The 20,215-nt window shown below is 37.9% G+C and overlaps 3 protein-coding genes across 3 annotated transcripts in view; all 3 read left to right on the forward strand.

Annotated features, from left to right (window-relative positions):
- Positions 1-2,330: 2,330 nt before the first annotated feature.
- LOC112451033 (mannose-binding protein C-like) lies at positions 2,331-4,858 on the forward strand. Its single transcript, XM_025009033.2, has 5 exons — positions 2,331-2,373; positions 2,529-2,695; positions 3,262-3,348; positions 3,687-3,752; positions 4,246-4,858. The coding sequence occupies exons 3-5, from the start codon at positions 3,336-3,338 to the stop codon at positions 4,626-4,628; spliced, it is 462 nt and encodes a 153-aa protein (XP_024864801.1). The 5' UTR covers positions 2,331-2,373; positions 2,529-2,695; positions 3,262-3,335; the 3' UTR covers positions 4,629-4,858.
- A 4,221-nt stretch (positions 4,859-9,079) lies between these two features.
- On the forward strand, positions 9,080-12,855 carry LOC108244108 (mannose-binding protein C-like). Its single transcript, XM_025009037.2, has 5 exons — positions 9,080-9,220; positions 9,476-9,645; positions 10,193-10,261; positions 10,546-10,611; positions 11,984-12,855. Exons 2-5 carry the CDS (start codon positions 9,498-9,500, stop codon positions 12,364-12,366), a joined length of 666 nt encoding a protein of 221 aa, XP_024864805.1. The 5' UTR covers positions 9,080-9,220; positions 9,476-9,497; the 3' UTR covers positions 12,367-12,855.
- A 1,752-nt stretch (positions 12,856-14,607) lies between these two features.
- Positions 14,608-20,215, forward strand: part of LOC108229692 (mannose-binding protein C-like) — a 10,721-nt gene continuing 5,113 nt past the window's right edge. Inside the window, exons 1-2 of the mRNA XM_037978276.1 lie at positions 14,608-15,045; positions 15,154-15,206. The gene's annotated coding sequence lies outside the window, so the exon portion shown is untranslated. The remainder of the gene's footprint in view (positions 15,046-15,153; positions 15,207-20,215) is intronic.

Consider the following 20,215-nt stretch of genomic DNA (forward strand, 5'->3'; position numbering starts at 1 on the left):
TAATCATCAAAATTAAACGAAATAAACATTTGAAATATATGAGTTTGTATGTAATGTATGAATATAATATACAAGTTTCACTTTTTAAATGGAATTACTGAAATCAATCTACTTTTTCATGATATTCTAATTTTATGACCAGCACCTGTAAATGGTCATGTCACATTCCATCTGACTTTTACATCATTGAAGTCGGGCTATGAGGATTGATCTAAATATAAATATATCAGTGCCAACATTAAGAAGTTTAAAGCTTGTAACTTCACATGTCTTCAGCCACAGAAGTCCAGTTGTTTCATCTTTTATTATTATTATTTTGTATATTATGATTTTTTTAATTTTTGGAGTTGGATCGCACCGATACAAGAATAATGGGATCGATACTTGAATTTGTTTCTCACATCACATCCGTTCCCGAAGTTCAAATCTGCTCCTGAGCAGGCAGGAAGCAGCAAGATCAAATGTAATTACTGGACAAAACAAGCATGGCAGATAATAATTTTGTCAGCTGTGATTGCACAACAACTCTAAGTTCGACACGCGTAGCATCTATTTTTACTAAACTGCAGCATGCTGCATCTGACATTGAGTTGTATTTTGCTAGTCACTTTAGGGCCAGAGACTGTTCACACTGGAGTCTGATGATGATCAAGTTGGAGTTGAGCATTAAGACCTGCAGCGTGACCCTGTGTCCTGCAGGAGGACAGCAGTGCAGAGACACAACAGTAGTTTTTGTTCAAGGGAATCGGCTCCAGTGAGGAGTGAGAGGACTGGTCTATAAAACATGTTTCAGATAAGCGTGTTTGCATTTGACTTTAGTAAAGGTTAAAATCTTGGAGAAGTTGCTCGTTTCGGAACAACAGATTGGACCTCGGCTATTTGGATTCGAGAATGTACCAGCAAAGACTTCAAGGCAGACTCAAAACAAAGTCAGCCTGTTCCAAAACAACTCTGTTATGACCTACATTTGGCTTCCCGATGTGGCCTTGAATGCCAAAATCTTATCAATTCTCCCTGGAATTTATGTCAACAGAAGCTCGTTGCTCTCTTGCCTGTGAACACCTGTGAACGTGATTCATGGAATTTTCTGCAAACACACACACAAATGCATCACACCGCCTCCTACCGTCTGGAAACAAACATACACATTCTCATACTCATACTCTGCTGTGCACTTGTGTCTGTCATCTCTCTCACTCCCCCCCTCCTCCTTCCCTCTTTCTCTATCTTAGTAATTACTACATCTGCTGTTTTAGTGGCCCACTAGTACCATTTAGAAATTTGGTACTGTTTAGTTTAGCTTTATCTTCCTGTACACTTAGTTTAGTTCTGTACGTTTAGTCATGTTTAGATCTGTTTAATTTAGCTACTATTTCTGACTGTCTTAGCTCATGCTTAGATATGTCTGGTTTTACTTCGGCTGTTTAGCGGGCCTGGGGTACTTTTGGATAGTTCTGTACCGTTAGTTTTAGTTTTAGCTTAGCTTAGTTCTGTACATTTAGTCATGCTTAGATCTGTTGGTTTAGCTTAGCTTATTTAGACAATTAGTTCTGTATTTTGTTCATTATCATGTTCTGTAACTTTGTCTGTAATTTTGTTCTTGTGTTGTAAAGCACTTTGAGTTGCCCTGTGCTGAAAGGTGCTATATAAATAAATGTACCTACCTACCTACCTAGTATAAATACTCAAAATGCATTTTATGTATTGGTGTAGGATAGGTTAGTCATGTTTACAATAAGTGGCACAGTGGTTAGAGCTGTTGACTCCCAGCAAGAAGGTTGCAGGTTCTCTACCTGACATGGGGCCTTTCTGGGTGGAGTTTACATGTTCTCCCTGTGCACACATGGATTTACTCTGGGCACTCCAGTTTCCTTCCAAAAACATGCATGTTAGGTTAATTGGTAACTCTAAAATTGTCCCTAGACGAAAGTGTGAATGTTCGTTTGTCTCTATGTTTCCTTGTGATGGTCTTCCGACCTGTCTCCCTGCCTCTCACACAGTGATTGCTGGAGATAGGCACCAGCTCCCAGCAACCCAGAAAGGAGAAGCAGGTGAAGAAATTGGATGGATGTTTGCAATATTATACTGGGAGAAACTACATTATATCCTCTTTGTAATTTTCCCTGAACTTTTAAGTTTTTAGTATTAGAGGGAAAATATGGTTTACATATTTCCCTGCCTAACATTCACTCACATTCTAGGTTCACATTTATCAGACCACAGGAAGTTTCCGGTTTGCTGGTTATGTAACATGTTTTTCACTAATTATCTGTTCACGAGGCTAGATCTTTAATATCTGTGGCTTTAAGCTGTTTCTCTCATTACTCGTGTTTGGAAACAGCAGCACATTCTAGAGATAAGTCTGTTTTGTTGGTGAGTTGTTTTTCAAAGAAACATCAGAAACAAAAGTTATTACTGTCTCTATTTTGATGTTAATCTTGATTTGCTATTTTACAAGTTAAGTTATTTGACAAAAATATTTCATATGTGAACCAAATAGTGGAATTATCAAATGTATTTTTCTGCAGAAATCCACACTGCAGAGAGAAGATGAGGCTTTGTCTTCTCCTCTGTATTTTCTGCCTGACGGCTTCTTCAGGCTACGGTCAGGACAAGGGTCCTTGTCCTCAATGTGAAACAGGAGATACAGGACTACATGTGTGCTGTGGACCAGCAGAATCACGGGGACCACCAGGTACCTGATAATGGTTTGCTTATCTTCTTTAATCAAGCAAATAAACAAAACAGTGTTCCTTTTATGGAATTTCTGTTTAAATATTCTGTAATCACAAAGTTTTGTGTTCTGAATATGAAACAGTGAACAATACAATAAACATGAATAACAAAACACTCATCACAAAAAGAGACACACCATTTGAGACATGTCTGACTTCTTTTAATGAAGGCAGCAGTGCAGCAGATTGCAATTTATCCTCTTGTCCACTGAGATGCGTTATCACCTGTTGTCAGGGGAAGGTAAATTTTTCTCCCTAAATGTGTGTCACAAACAGTGTAGGTCTTTGAGAACTGGTTTCAACTGAGCCTTAAAATTTTTTACATGATTATGGTTGTTTTTGTCTAAATTCATGTATGTTACCTTATTTAATCATGGGCAAGCTATGTCAGCACAGACAAACTAAATTTAATTGGCAGTGCAGTTTGAAGTGCAAGTCTGTCTTTGCAAATGGATTATGAATGTACAAATTTTGCTTCACTTCTGATTACGTCCTCCAAAATGTTTTCCACCACCACCACCAATAGGACTAATGGGACAAGCAGGACTATGAGGACCAGACGGAGCACAAGGATCACCAGGATTTCCCGGACCAGCTATAATGTGTGGACGAGGTATTTACAGTTTAATGTATTTACCTCATTATTAGGTATATTCGTAATTTTTAAATTATAATATTTCATAAAGTCCGTTTATAAGGTGTCAACATTTTAAGGGAGGCAGTTTGTGTGTTTGTACACTTCATCGAGGTCTGCACAACTTCAACCCAGAGAAAATTTCCATTTGTTGAAAACAGATTTGTTTTGTATGAAGTCCAGTGGTTATAAACTTTACTATATCATACACATTGTGCTCCTCATGAATTTAACTGTAAAGTTTTTTTGGTCAGCAGAGGTTTCTGTGAGTTACAACTTAATGAATTTGTTAACAGAATTTATCCTGTCCTATCCAGAAATCTTCAGTTTTATTGAACAGGATTTTGAAACACTGAAGAAGACGACTGCAAAGTTAGAGCTTGGTAAGTGTTCATCGATTTTACAGAGATAAATGAGCCCTGAAGGAGTTAAATACATGCAAATGGTTATTAGTTACAGCTTAGTAAATGTTTTTATTAAAAATGGTTTCAAAGAACATTCTGGCCATTTTAAACTGAGGTTCTGTGTAAAAATTTTAAACAATTAATATGTGTTGTAGATAACACTTTGAACAAACTCAGTTTAGAGAAACAACCAACAAGGATTGTTACTGTATTAAAATAACTCTAATCTCGAAAAACTCGACAGTGATTCTTGCAAATGCTGTTCCATAGACATTTAAATTATCATGTGTTTTCTCAATATACAGTTATTTCTATCCAACTCTGTTGTTATTTGAAAGCTCAGATAGCTGTATGAGTGATGGGGTAACTCTGAAATCAGTAGCATCAAAAAAGGGGGGAGAGGGTTTGGATGATGTGAACAATAAACAGATGTGTTATTTCTAACTTACTACTTTATTTTCTCCTTTTCCAGCAATAAATTTTGGCTTTGTGAGAAAGGTCGGTCAGAAATACTTTGTGTCCAACAAGGAGACAGACTCTTTCTCGAAGGCCGTTGAGTTCTGCTCCCAACAAGGCTTAGAGCTGGCTCTGCCCCAGAGTGAGGAGGAGAACCGCATTCTGACTCAGCTGATCGGCGAAGCTGACAAAACAGCCTGGATCAACGTCAACAATAAAAGAGCAGAGGGGAATTTTAGGTCTGATATGAAAAATCAACCTCTGACCTTTACCAAATGGGGTGAAGGAGAGCCGGATGACAGCATCCAGGGTACAGGCTGCACCATGGTGTCTGAGACCGGCATGTGGAGAGTGACACAGGACTGCTCTCTGAACGCTCACATCATCTGTCAGATATAGAAAAGCTCTTAAATGTCAAGCAGTGACTTTGAAGAGCATGAGTGACATAATTTGATATTATTCATTGTATTTTCTATAAAACAAAGAGCCTGGTCTTCCTTCGCCACCTTCCTGTGTTTGTCTGTCATTACACCTCTTGCTGTTTCTCTCCATTCATCTTTCCTGGCAGCAGCTGTGCGACCCTCTGTTTAATCTGACTCTGGTAAAATAAAGAAGAAGTTAAAGACAAAGGTTTTACAAAGTTTTCTATCTTGACTCCTCATTTATGAGACTTGCTCTCGGGGGATTGTAATTTATTTATAGATCATTAAAAGCAGTGAGAATGTAATATGGAAGTCAGTTTTACTTCTGGGGACTGGAAAAGATGATACAGGAGGTCAAAAACGGTTTATCTGAACAAAATTTTTGAAACCAAAATGGGTTTTTTAGCTTGCATTCTTGAAGTAGGAAACATAAAAAGTTCATAAGAAGTTGGAATTACAATTTCATCAACATTAGTCTACATGCAAAGGCAGGGGGTGGAGCAAAACACATAATGAAACCAAACTAAGTGTGTTTCTCTGATCCTTATGAGTGCAGTAAAACAAAACTAAACCCTTGATGGCTCTTGGATGATCTTTTGGAATTGCCAAATGGTTGTAAATTAAAACATAATAGATTACAGCTGGATCTTACAAATACATTTTAATATTTATATCAAATTTTACTTTGTGGTGAGAAGGGCAGCTTTATGAAACCACTGATAGATAATGCCTTTAATCAGTCAGAGAAAGACAAGTATTTTCATTATTTCTTACATTCACCAAACATATCAGTATCATAGATATTTTTTAAAAAGCAGACAGGTCTGCTGATCAAATGCACTTGGTTAATTAATCAACATCAGTGTGATCACCTCTAAAAACAGGCAGTTTGCTGGAGCATACAGGTGTGTGTTAACACATTGCCAAGATGGAAAGACATCAGCAATGACCTTAGAGAAGCAGGTTTTGCTGCTTGTCAATCTGCGAAAAGGCAACAGTAGTTTTCAAACATTTTGGAGTCCATTTTAAATGTGCAGAGATTTTTCCTAAGACATCTTTGCCAATGTTTCCAGGAGTGAACATCTCCGCAAATTTACCCCCAAAACAGGACATGTAATAAATGCACAACATTTATATTACAAACTCTACATACTTCAGACAATGTTTTAAAGTGGAGTGGGCCAAAGTCCTTCACAACAATATGAAAGATAGATATGGTTATTCAGGAACCTTTACTTCCTTTTATTGCTGCTTAAAGGTGGTTTCACCGTTATTGAACCTTTGCTTAGGTTGTGTCATTGAAAAATGAAACAGTAATATGTCATATTGCTTTTCCTCTGAGGTTGATTTATGGTTGGTCTCTGGTTACCCTCTCATTCATCTCATGGTAGGTGAGTTAGGCAGGCTGCACGGTGGTGTAATGGCTAATACCAAAGCTCTGCGGTTTGATTGTGTGTGCAGTTTGACCACAGTGCAACTGTGCATGCTCTTCAGTGTGGGGTTTGCACGTTTTTGTGAACGTTTTTCTCAGAGCTCCAGTTTCTTCTCACAGAAAGAAACAAGCGTTTAATCAGTGGTGGAAATTGTGAATTTTAAGTTTGATATTTTTCTGACATCATGATCCAGGAAGTACCAGATAATATTTTTGCCTGGGTTGCTGTGTGTGTGTGTGTGTGTATGCATTAGCAAAAACATCTCATGAATCAGTGGAGAGATTTTAATAAAATTCTCAGAAATTACTCATTGGATCTACTTCTACAGCTGATTATCTACAAATTCAAAATTGCGCCAACATATAATTGATATTAGCCACTACAAGGGTGGCTATAAGTCAGTCAATTTTACAGATTTTGAGCTGAATTTTGGGTGGTTGTAGCTGAACAGCATCTTCAGCACATTCTCTGAGGACTTTCGCATCTTGCAACAGCTCACGATATTCCATGAGATCATGTATATTGTCATTTCCAAGGTTTGACCAACACAGCAACAACCCTGTCCTCTCTCAACATGAGATGATCTCAGTTTAAATCTTTGTTATGTGCATTCCTTCAAGGACGTTAAATGCAGACCTTCAATCAACCTGTGAAGGTGTGCTGTTTCAACCAAAAACTAAATAGACTGACCTCTTTAAAGACAATTTTTTTTTTAAATTTTCAGTTCAATAAAATTCCCTATACATGTTGTACCAGATCCTCAAAATTAGAATCCTAAAACAGTTCAACATTTATTTTCAATTTGCTGATCTGATTACACAAGTTTAATGGGAAAAAGTTAGTTTAGGTATAGATGTTGTAAAAGACTGCTTACAGGACAGAGTGTACTGCCTTTTAGTTTGCAGGAAGACAGACAGTTGTATGTCCAAGTCATGCATTTGTTGCTTGGGTGATACAAGAAAAACCAAAGATGCTGGACAGAAAATGCACACTGGGTTGAAGGAAGGAGGATATAAGGTCATGTGAACAAGCATGCTGATTTTCAAAGAAATAAAAAGATCTGTGTTAAATACAACCTTTGTCAAGATAAGACAAATGCAAAAAGATTTCTTAAATGGATCTTTATTGTCACCTCCTTGTACTGCTGCCGAGTTTGGAGCAATGAGAACAATAGTTTTATCAGCGACAGGTCACCGAGCCGAGGCAGTTCCACTGCAGAAGTGGAGACATGGAGGACACTCTGAACAGGCTCCTTGTGATACAGTGATTCGATACGCCGCAGTGGACATGAGCACCCCGTTTAACCCGTAGTCCCCCAAAGACTATGTTGTTTGATCAATCTGCTGCTTCATCTTTAAAAATCCTTGCTGCCTTGGACTGGCAGCTCTCATCTTCTCCATCAAGATCAGTTTTTGTGCTTCAGTTTGGAGTTGATTTGATTTTGATGGTGGACTTACAAAATATGTAAGAAAAAAAACCTACCATCAATAAGTTTAAAAAAAAAATCTTCAGGTTAAATACAACCAACAAAAAGATTGAATTTAAATTAGAGGAAACTGCAAATCAAGAAAATTATTATATTCGACACATAGAAGTGTATAAACAACAGTTAAGAAAAGAAAATATTTTCTTTTATTAAAGTTTCAGAAATTTTTTTAGCACAATTTGACAAGCAGTAGGCCAATGTCGCCCCATCATTGAGGGTCATGAATAAGGAAGGTTTTTAGTGTTTTAAATGACTTTTTTTCTCAACTGGAATCAAACAGGGCATCCAAAAATACACCCTTTAGTGTTAATATGGTTTGATTCCAAGAACTAAAACATCAAGAGAGACACTCAAACAGGCTGCGAACACTCCTGCGGCACCTGATGGTGTTTAGAGGCACGGACATGTTCGTGTGTGTTTCAGATCGACTGAAACTAAGTTTAGAGAACGTTTTTCCACAAGGGATGAAGTCTTAAATCACATCTTTGTTGATAAAGATCAATTGTGGTGATAATTCGCTGTATAAGGCGACAGAGTGACGTATCCTGGTAAAGAGAGAGAGAGCAATTTTATCTGCCATCAGCTGCAATATAAGAGCCAGAGGGTGGCCAGTGGTGGCCTTGGCCACCATAGATGATTGTTTGGCCACCCCAATCATTTGAGGAAACTCTGCTTTCTATAGTTTATTTGGCTTAAAAGTATAGTTTCCTCAAATACATGGCATAGCCAGTTTACACACATATACAAATAATAAATCCCATCTTGCCCTATTTGTTCCACATGGGCGGTTCCACTTTCACTTCAAGCTCAGGTTCTCTACCAGGGGCCTGGCAGCTTCAGGGATCTCTTAAGTATCTTAGCTGTTCTTAGGACTGCGCTCTTTTGGACAGAGATCTCTGAGGTTGTTCCTGGGATCTGTTGTCACTCTTCCAGTTTGGGGTCACAGCACCAAGTGCTCCGACCATAATTAGGTGTGCCAGATGCATCATTTAACTGCAATGATGAGGAAAAGCACATTTGTTATTCAACTAAACAGATGTCTTTGATAGAATGATGTTACTTGAAATTTAAAAAGCACAGCTGGCCTCCATCAAACCTTCACAAAAGACTCAGATCTTGAGGGTCTTGTTTACAATAATATATTGGGAGAAAGTACTTCACATCGCCCTTGCAATTTTATCTAAACTTTTAACGTTTTGTCACTATTGTTAGGAGTAAAATATGGTTTACACATTTCCCAAAGATGCTAAAGATGCTGCCATCGATGTTAAATGAATTAACTTTTGATCCACTTTTTCTCACACAGCACAACACTGTTACTTTGAAATGTTTTCAAAAATTGCTTTGGCATTAAATTTGTCCTTTTACAGACCAGTATGTACAGCAGTAATCGAGAACATAAAATGATAATTCATCAAAATCTCACCAAAAGAAACTTCATGGTTCTCAAGGCAATTAAAAGTTTATAAGCTTTTGAAAAGAACTTACATTTATCAGACAGAAGTTTCCTGTTTGCTGGTTGTGTAACATGTTTTAAACTGATTATCACTTCACTGGGCTTGATCTTTAACATCTGTGGTTTTAAGCTGTTTCTCTCAGTACTTGTGTTTGGAAACAGCAGCACATTCTGGACATAAGTCTGTTTTGGTGGTGAGTTGTTTTTAAAAGAAATTTACTTTTTAAGTCAGTTTCATGATTATGTTTCATTTTTGATTCTGACCTTCATCATCAATCCGAGTGACAACATGTTAATGATTGAAAACATCAGTTTTAACGAGAAAAAATGTTATTACAATCTGTATTGTGACTTTAATCTGGATTTGCTTTTTTACACGTTCAGTAATTTGACAAAAATGTTTCAGATGTGAACCAAATAGTGGATTTATCAAATGTATTTTTCTACAGAATTCCACGCTGCAAATAGAAGATGAGGCTTTGTCTTCTCCTCTGTATTTTCTGCCTGACGGCTCCTTCAGGCTACGGTCAGGACAAGGGTCCTTGTCCTCAATGTGAAACAGGAGATACGGGAATACCTGTGTGCTGTGTTGGACCAGTTGGACCAGCTGGACCACCAGGTACATAATAATGGTTTGCTTATCTTCTTTAATCAAGCAAAAAAACAAAACACTGGTCCTTTTTGAAATTTCTGTCGAAATATTCTGTGATCACAAAGTTTTGTGTTCTGAATATGAAACAGTGAACGATACAATAAACATGAATAAAATAACACTCATCACAAAAAGAGACACACCTTTTGAGACATGTCTGACTTCATATTGTGAAGTCAGCAGTGCAGCTGATTGCAATTTATCCTCTCATCTACTGAGATAAGTTACTGCCGGTTGTCAGGGGACAGTAAATTTTTCTCCCTAAATGTGTATCACAAACAGTGCTGGTCTTTGAGAACCAGTCTCAACTGAGCCTTGACTTTTTTACATGATTATGGTTGTTTTTTTTGTCTATTTTCATGTATGTTACCTTATTTAAACGTGGGGAAGCTATGTAAACACAGACAAACTGAATTTTTTTGGCAACTCCCCCTTTGCAAATACAATATGAATTTACAAATTTTGCTTCACTCCTGATTACTTCTTTCAAAATGTTTTCCACCACCACCATCAGGACCACGAGGACGTACAGGACAAACAGGACCACCAGGACCACCAGGACCAGCTATAATGTGTGGACGAGGTGTTTACAGTTTAATGTATTTACCAAATAGGTATATTCATATTATTTAAATGATGATAATATTTCATAAAGTCAGTTTTTAAGGTGTGAACATTTTGAGAGAGTAAGTTTGTGTGTTTGTACACTTGAGATTTGTTTTTATGAAGTCCAGTGATTATAAACTTTACTATATCATACAAATTGTGCTCCTCATAAATTTAACTGTAAAGTGTTTTGGTCAGCAGAGATTTCTGTGAGTTACAACTTAATGAATTTGTGAACAGAAATTATCCTGTCTTATCCAGAAATCTTCAGTTTTATTGAACGTGATTTTGAAACACTGAAGAAGACGACTGCAAAGTTAGAGCTTGGTAAGTGTTCATCGATTTTACAGAGATAAATGAGCCCTGAAGGAGTTAAATACATGCAAATGGTTATTAGTTACAGCTTAGTAAATGTTTTTTATAAAAAATGGTTTCAAAGAACATTCTGGCCATTTTAAACTGAGGTTCTGTGTAAAAATTTTAAACAATTAATATGTGTTGTAGATAACACTTTGAACAAACTCAGTTTAGAGAAATAAAGTTAAATTCTGACCGGACTGATAAGCTAACGGCCAGTCTGAGTTCGGCCACAACCAACAAGGATTGTTACTGTATTAAAATAACTCTAATCCCAAAAACTTGACAGTGATTCTTGCAAATGCTGTTACATAGACACTTAAACTATCATGTGTTTTCTAGATATACAGTTATTTCCATACAACTCTGTAGTTATTTGAAAGCTCAGAAAGCTGTATGAGTGATGGGGTAACACTTTCTGTGCAGACAGGGGCACAGCCAGCAGGAGTTTCATAAAATTGTAAATATGAGTTGTTTTTTGACAACAAAATTTGTTTTTGACATTGGATTAGCTCAGAGAAGCTCTTATTAGCTTTTCATTAAGGTCTGAGCAGACATGTTCAGAGTGCATATTTGCTGTCTTAAAACAACTTTATTCTACTTTTGAATGTAGTTCATGCAAACACTCCTATTAAACCTTTACATTAGCATTGGTTTGACATTACACACATTATTTTGGCAGAGATTACACAATTCCATCTAAAATGGACCCCAGACTTCACCTGAAGTATGAGAGCAGCACTGCTGCTGCTTTGATCTCTGAAAATAACTATAGAAGTCAATGTAGATAACCAAGTAATGTGAAACTGACACCATTGTGAAGGCATATGAAACAACATTTGCATGAACTGCTATGAAAGTTTTGATGTTAGAGTAGTTTTAAGATGGCAGCAGCTAGCCTTGGTGAAGGCTGGACTCAGACTAGTCGTTAGCTCATCAGTTCAATCAGAAGTAAACTCTATTTCTCCAAACAGGTAAGATGTTGATTGTTTCAAGGGGGGTATAGATGGTTGTAATTTTAGTCTGAGTGATGCATTGCATTGCCTAAACCAGAAATAGAATTATCCCAAAAATAAAGTGTGACCAAGTGTGCTGTGTACAAGTCTGTAACTGGGCTCTGAAAACAAACCCAGGACCACAGAGCAGCTCCTGCTCTGGTATCAGAGAGGCTGAGGCCAGTTGTGCTATCTATCTCAAGGACTGGTGCAGATATGGAAAAAACAAATCATAGTCTCTAACTCCAAAATCAGTAGCATCAAAAAAGGGGGAGAGGGTTTGGATGATGTGAACAATAAACAGATGTGCTATTTCTAACTTACTACATTCTTTTCTCCTTTTCCAGCAATAAATTTTGGCTTTGTGAGAAAGGTCGGTCAGAAATACTTTGTGTCCAACAAGGAGACAGACTCTTTCTCGAAGGCCGTTGAGTTCTGCTCCCAACAAGGCTTAGAGCTGGCTCTGCCCCAGAGTGAGGAGGAGAACCGCATTCTGACTCAGCTGATCGGCGAAGCTGACAAAACAGCCTGGATCAACGTCAATAATAAAAAAGCAGAAGGGGATTTTAGGTCTGATCTGAAAAATCGTCCTCTGACCTTTACCAAATGGGGTGAAGGAGAGCCGGATGACAGCATTCAGGGTACAGGCTGCACCATGGTGTCTGAGACCGGCATGTGGAGAGTGACACAGGACTGCTCTCTGAACACTTACATCATCTGTCAGATATAGAAAAGCTCTTAAATGTCAAGCAGTGACTTTAAAGAGCTTAACAACGCTTCTTAATACTTCTTAACATGCCTTTCTGAGCCAATTAAACTTAGCTAATTGAACTTATGAAACACAAAAACATCTTGAACTTAGTATATCCTCAACATATATTCTGAGCGCTAACAGATCATGCAATATCTTAGTTTTAATCTTTGCTGCACAAAGTGGCAGATGATCGCAAGGCCTTCCATTTGAACTCATTGACAATACAGTTTACAGAATTAAATAAAACACATGATGTACCACTGATAGGGGACATGAGTGACATAATTTGATCGTATGCATTTTATTTTCTATAAAACAAAGAGCCTGGTCTTCCTTTGCCACCTTCCTGTGTTTGTCTGTCATTACACCTCTTGCTGTTTCTCTCCATTCATCTTTCCTGGCAGCAGCTGTGCGACCCTCTGTTTAATCTGACTCTGGTAAAATAAAGAAGAAGTTAAAGACAAAGGTTTTACAAAGTTTTCTATCTTGACTCCTCATTTATGAGACTTGCTCTCGGGGGATTGTAATTTATTTATAGATCATTAAAAGCAGTGAGAATGTAATATGGAAGTCAGTTTTACTTCTGGGGACTGGAAAAGATGATACAGGAGGACATAAAATTCTTCAAAAACGTTTTTTCTGAACAATATTTTTGAAACCAAAATGGGTTTTCTAGCTTGCGTTTTTGAAGTAGGAAACATATAAAAAGCTCATAAGAAGTTTGAACTACAGTTTGATCAACATGAGTCTACATGCAACTGCAGGGGGTGGAGCAAAACACATAATGAAACCAAACTAAGTGTGTTTCTCTGATCCTTATGAGTGCAGTAAAACAAAACTAAACCCTAGGGGGCATTCGATGATCTTTTGGGTTGCCAAATAATTGTAAATTTAAACATAATAGATTTAAATGAATTTTTTTTTAGCATTGTGGAATACTGTGTATGTCACACAGTGGAAATTGTTTTTATTTTGTAAAGTGTGATTTTTGTAAATAGTTTATTGTTGTGCATCTTTCTTTGTAAATAGTTTATGGTTGTGTATTTTTCTGTTATTGCATGTTATATTCTTTCTTATCCACTGTGGACTCAGAAGGATTAAAGGCTGATGCTGGACACCTGTGTAGTGGTGGGCGTGCTGGGAAGAACCCTATTAGCACGCATCACGGACCTGTCAGAGACGCTGGTGGAACATTTAAAAAAGGACGGGTTTGACATTCAAAAAAGAAAGGAAGAGAGAGGGGAACAAAGCGAGCCGATTACAGCCGGGTGTGGTGTGTGGCACAATGGAAGAGCCGGATCGATCGGGTGGCTCTGCGGATGACTGCAGCGACGACTACAATCAGTTGAAAACGACAAGTTGGATTGACAGAGGGCAGATGTGGAACTCTGCCCTTATCCATGAGTACCGTTTTCCACTGATGTCTGCTGGGAGCCTTGTGGAGGGCTTGTAGAAGACCAGCGGGTTCCTTCGTTTAGACAACGCTTCTGGTTAGGGTTGTCTGTGCCCCACAGGAGGACAGCGCGGCGACACGGAGGAGCGAGCGATGGCAACCAGAGCGTGCTGCAGCAGGAAGAGGCGGAGCCAGGGCTTTGGGACTGAGAGTAGGGGTTCCCTGTGTGGATTGGACTCTCTGGATCCCAGCCTTTTAGGGAACTTTTAACTTTGTATGGATTGGAGATTTTAAAAGTTTGGTGTGCTTTTAAAAGAATACGATTTTCATCCCCTTTGGAGATAAAATTGTATAAAAATTCAAGAATCGGTTTCCCTGGGTCCTGTTTCACTGTTTCCCTCCTTGTTGTCTGTGAACCTGTTGATAGCCCCAGCCTTTATTAGCCTGGTACCACATGTACACTAAATTACATGCATCAGTGATAACAGTTTTCTTAAAATTATTTTTAATGTGACAGCCAAGGTGCATGTATTTGAATGGCTAACAAGATTTATAAAACACAGAAAGAATCATTTTCAGATGTTTTTATTCAGTTGTTAAATGCAGTTTATCCTAAAAACTGATTAATTAGGAACCGACTAAAAAGAAGAAATCTTCACTATTTCATAATATATTCCTGATCACTTTTCTGTTTTCAACTATAAACAGTTTGTGTCAAAGGCTGGAAAGAAATATTTTGTATCAAAGGAAACAGGCTTGAAGAAACTTTAAAGAGTTGCAAACTTACAGATGGTTCTTACAAAACAAAATTGTATTATTCATATTGTGGCAACCTGAAGCTTTCAAAAATAAAAGCACAGTTCTCACCCTGCTCTGCCCACACCATCCTCACAACTCATCTAACATGCACGCCCCCGTCCCTCCGTACACTCACCGCATTCGCTGGCCGTTCGCGCCACCACTCAAGCTCTCCCCTTCCGTGTCTCCAAAAATGTCACTCCCTCGAGGACCAGTGTGGGAGAAGCAGCAGCCGCCGCCACGATTCCAACTCAGCACAAACACGTTGTTAACAAGGCAGTTAATCCCTCACCCATCGAATTTGTACACCGTTTTAACGCTGGAGACGGAAAAAACTCTCGTTCGCCAAAAAAAGGACAAACTACGAGTATCCAAGCCGCTCCTCGACCATACGAGTGCTGCTCCAAACGCGGAAGTGCGGGTGCCGGCGGTGACATCATCGCGTCTCTCTAAACTCACCGATTGTGAGTAAAAAATTAAATTAAACTAAACAAACTTTATTTGCATACGGGTCACTAAGTTTCCCCTTAAAGAAAATAAAGTAAAAAAAAAAAATGTATATCTTTGTTTAGTGGGCCTGCTGTATGCCGTTGGTCATTGTGTGACATCAGAGCTCCACCTGACTGTGAGTTACTTTTTTGTATTATTATTTGTGGGGTTTTGTTTTGTGTAATGTGTAATGAGTGCCTTATATTTTGTGTTTTGTGTGTGTTGTCACAGTTGTTGCTGTGGAGCAATTTCATTGGGGGTGTGAACTCCACAAAAAGGACTTTTTTCTGTTTATGGACACTTGGGGGGGAGGAATTTGAAGTTGTTTTTTTTTCTTCTCTGGACTTGGCACTTTAAAATTGTATAATACACATCCGCCAAAACTGCAAGTCGTTTTTTCTGCCTGTTTATTTTTGTTTGGGGTTATGCATATTACATTCACCGGGATTTTAAAAGAAAAGGGTTTGCACCTTGTAGTGCACGTCCTTGTGTGACGGGTTTTTAAAACAAAACAACAAAACAAAGAAAAACCACAACTACACGAATCCTATATGCCAGGAGGGAGACCTGGCTGGCACCCATTTAAAAGAACCCCAAAAATCAACAAGCTAATTACAAAAAAAAAAAAAAAAGGCCAAACCGTCACAATATCAAATTTTACTTTGTAGTGAAAAGGACTTCTTTATGAAACCACTGATAGATATTGCCTTTAATCAGCCAGAGAAAGACAATATTTTCATTATATATTTATTACAAGACGTATCATAGATATTTTTTAAAAAGCAGACAGGTCTGCTGATCAAATGCACTTGGTTAATTAATCAACATCAGTGTGATCACCTCTAAAAACAGGCAGTTTGCTGGAGCATACAGGTGTGTGTTAACACATTGCCAAGATGGAAAGACATCAGCAATGACCTTAGAGAAGCAGGTTTTGCTGCTTGTCAATCTGCGAAAAGTTAACGGTAATTTTAAAACATTCTGGAATCCATTTTAAATGTGCAGAGGTTTTTCCTTAGATGTCTTTGCCAAAGTTTCCAGGAGTGAACATCTCCGCAAATTTACCCCCAAAACAGGACATGTAATAAATGCACAACAATTACATTACAAACTCTACATACTTCAGACAATGTTTTAAAATGGAGTCGGCCAAAGTCCTTCACAACAATATGAAAGGCAGATAAGGTTATTCAGGAACCTTTACTTCCTCTTATTGCTGCTTAAAGGTGGTTTCACCGTTACTGAACCTTTGCTTAGGTTATGTAATATGTAAACAGTAATACGTCATATTGCTTTTCCCCTGAGGTTGTGTTTGGAGTTGATTTAATTTTAATCGTGGACTTACAGAATATTTAAGAAAAAAAACAAAACACAAAAACTACCAGCAATAGGTTTTTTAAAAAACTCTTCAGGTTAAATACAACCTACAAAAAGATTAAATTTAAATTAGAGGAAACTGCAAATGAAGAATATTATATTTGACACATAAGTAATGGAAAGTGTATAAACAACAGTTAAGGAAAGAAAATATTTTCTTTTATTAAAGTTTCAGGAAATTTTTTCAGCACAATTTGACAAGCAGTAGGCCAATGTCCTCCATCATTGAGGGTCATGAATAGGGAAGGTTTTTAGTGTTTTAAATGACTTTTTTTCTCAACTGGAATTAAACAGGGCATCCAAATATACTCCCTTTAGTGTTAATATGGTTTGATTCCAAGAACTAAAACATCAAGAGAGACACTCAAACAGGCTGCGAACACTCCTGTGGCACCTGATGGTGTTTAGAGGCACAGATATGTTTGTGTGTGTTTCAGATTGACTGAAACTAAGTTTAGAGAAAGTTTTTCACAAGGGATGAAATCTTAAATCACATCTATGCTGATAATGATCTACTGTATTGACAATTCGCTGTATAAGGCGACACAGAGTGACGTATCCTGGTGAGCAGAGAGAGCAATTTTATCTGCCACCAGCTGCAATATAAGAGCCAGAGGGTGGCCAGTGGTGGCCTTGGCCACCGTAGATTAATCTTTGGCCACCCCAATCATTTGAGGAAACTCTGCTTTCTATAGCTATTTTTGCTTAAAAGTATAGCTTCCTTAAATACATGGCATAGCAAGTTTACATACACATAAATATACACACATATATAAAAATCCCATTTTGCCCTACTTGTTCCACGTGGGCGGTTCCACTTTCACTACAAGCTCAGGTCCTCTACCAAAGGCCTGGGAGCTTCAGGGATCTCTTCAGTATCTTAGCTGTTCCTAGGACTGCGCTCTTCTGGACAGAGATCTCTGAGGTTGTTCCTGGGATCTGTTGGAGTCACTCTTCCAGTTTGGGGTCACAGCACCAAGTATTCTGACCATAATTAGGTGTGCCAGATGCATCATTTAACTGCAATGATGAGAAAAAGCACATTTGTTATTTGACTAAACAGATGTCTTTGACGGAGTGACGTTAACTTGAAATTTAAAAAGCACAGCTGGACTCCATCAAACTTTCACAAAAGACTCAGATCTTGCAGGTCTTGTTTACAGAAATATTTTGGGAGAAACTACTTCTGCTGCTTGGATTAGGCAGTTATCTGACTTATCATCAAATTCGTTTGATGGGTTTGGCGGTCAGCAATCAAACTGTGTGGTTACGGGAGCTGAATCGCAAGTTGGATGCTATACTTTTACAGGACCGCAGACTGAATTGCGTTTCTGGAACTCATGAATAATATGGGTTACATCTTGGAGAAAGTTGCTCGCTCTGATCAGGCAGAATGGTCCTGGAATTTGGCTGTTTGGATTCGTCATTGAGAAGTATCAGCAAGACTTTTAAGACAGACAAAATCAAGTCTGCCTGAACCAAAACAATTACTGTTTATGAATTTTGCTCCCCTAGGCTGACCTTGGTCAGCTATCTCAATTTCTCCTCGGAATTTATGTAAACAAGATGGTCTGCTCCATCTGCCTAAGGACATCTGTGGATCTGCTCTGGGCTGGCTGATAAACATTCCATCACATTATCAAAGACAATGGCCTCTGTGACGTGATTCATGGACTTATCTGCAAACACACACACACACACACACACACACACACACATACAACATATATTACACTGTCTTCTCACTGTCTCTAATAAACACATACTTTCCGCTGTTTCTGAGTCATCCAACCCCCACTTCCCTCCTTCTTTATTTTAGTTAGTACCTCTTACGTCAGATGCCTAGCGGGGCCTGGGGTACTATTAGAAAGTTCTGTACCGTTAGTTTTAGCATTGTCATGTTTTAGCTTATTTAGCCTTCCTGTACATTTAGTTTAGTTCAGTTTATCTTAGCTCATATTTTAGATATTGTTAGATTCCTAATTGTTGTTTAGTTCAGCTTTAAATTTATCATGATTTTATTTAGATTATTTTAGCTACTATTTTGACTGTTTTAGCTCATGTTTATATATGTTTGGTTTCATGATTTTACTTAAGTTATCCTATATTTCATTTAGATTATACATGATTGATGTTCTTCCGTATTTTTATATCTGATTATGATTTCATTTAGATTATTTTAGCTACTATTTTGCTACTACTTTTTTTGCTACTTAGCTCATGCTTAAATATGTCTGGTTTCTGTCAGATGTGGGGGGGAAGGAGGTGAACCCAGAGTGTAGACTCATTTTATAACGAAAATTAATTTATTAAAATAAAATAAACAAAAACCGAAAAGCTGTCAGGGAAGCAAAATAAAGAACTAAGTTTAACAAGAAGAAAAAAGGCATGGAGCAGAACGTAGCAACAGGGAACACTGATCCAGCAGAGTGTGGGAGAGATGACCGGGATTTTAAAAACTGAGGGTGACGAGGTAGGTGGGCACAGGTGAAGCAATTAGTAGAACTTGAGGCAGGTGTGGATCGGCATGGCAGAAAGGCAAAAGAGTGACTGGAGACTGGCAGACTGGATTAAATGTGGATATTTGAGTCAAATTAATTTAGAAAAAGTAGATATGAATACGGATATAAATGATATAAATTTACAAATTTGTGAGATAATAATGGAAGCAGCAAATCATTCTATAAGGAAAGGACGGTATAAAAATAGTAAGAAAATGGTGCCATGGTGGACAAATGAATGTAAAGAAGCAATAAAGTTAAGAAAAAAAGCATTTAAAGTGCTGAAAAGTAATTCAATTTATATAATTTAATTGATTATAAAAGAAAACAAGCAATGGTAAGGAGAACTATTAAGAATGCAAAAAGAGAATACTGGAGAAATTTTGTAGTACAACAGGGAAAGAAACAAAAATTGGGATTGGGAAATTGGGAAGTAATTAAAAGAATGAATGGCATAAAGAGAAAGTTTGAATATCCTATATTAAAAATAGATAATACAAATATAATAAAAGATGAAGATAAAGTTGAAATATTGGCAAGAACATTTAGTAAAATTCATAGTTCAAATAATATTAGTGAAGAGGGAAGAAAAGGAAGAGAAAATACAAAACTAAAATATAAAGATTTATTACAGAGTGTTGGGGGTGGCACAGTGGGGTAGTGGTTAGAGCTGTTGCCTCCCAGCAAGAAGGTTGCAGGATCGCTTGACCTGGGGCCTTTCTGGGTGGAGTTTGCATGTTCCCCCTGTGCACACGTGGGTTTACTCCAGGTACTCCGGTTTCCTCCCACAGACTAAAAACATGCATGTTAGGTTAATTGATGACTGACTAAAATTGTCCCTCGGTGTGAGTGAGAGTGTGAATGGTTGTTTGTCTCGTTAGTCTATATGTGGCCCTGCGATGGACTTGCGACCTGTCCAGGGTGTCCCCTGCCTCTCGCAGGGGACCAGCTCCCCGCGACCCGGAATGGAGAAGCGGGTAAAGAAAATGGATGGATGGAGTGTTAAAGAAACAAATAGTTTGTTGAATGTTGAGTTTACAAAAGCCGAATTGAATTTTGCACTAAATAATACAAAAAATACAGCACCAGGTAAAGATCAGATTTGGTATAGAATGATAAGGCAACTCAGTGTAAAATCGAAAGATATAATAATACAATTATATAAAAAAATTTGGGAGGAGGGGAAATTACCGTTGATCTGGAAGGAATCAATTATAGTACCAATAGCACAAGTAAATAAGGAGAGTGTAGTGGCAGTATTTTTTGA

The sequence above is a fragment of the Kryptolebias marmoratus genome, linkage group LG11 (assembly GCF_001649575.2).
Source record: "Kryptolebias marmoratus isolate JLee-2015 linkage group LG11, ASM164957v2, whole genome shotgun sequence".
In the NCBI taxonomy this organism is placed as follows: Eukaryota; Metazoa; Chordata; class Actinopteri; order Cyprinodontiformes; family Rivulidae; genus Kryptolebias; species Kryptolebias marmoratus.

Excerpts from the sequence above, each read along its gene's own strand:
- LOC112451033 (XM_025009033.2), top strand. Across the intron at positions 3,753-4,245 it reads GACTGCAAAGTTAGAGCTTG|CAATAAATTTTGGCTTTGTG; the intron begins GTAAGTGTTCAT and ends CTCCTTTTCCAG.
- LOC108244108 (XM_025009037.2), top strand. The coding sequence starts at position 9,498 with ATGAGGCTTTGTCTTCTCCTCTGTATTTTCTGCCTGACGGCTCCTTCA. Across the intron at positions 10,262-10,545 it reads AGCTATAATGTGTGGACGAG|AAATCTTCAGTTTTATTGAA; the intron begins GTGTTTACAGTT and ends TGTCTTATCCAG. Across the intron at positions 10,612-11,983 it reads GACTGCAAAGTTAGAGCTTG|CAATAAATTTTGGCTTTGTG; the intron begins GTAAGTGTTCAT and ends CTCCTTTTCCAG.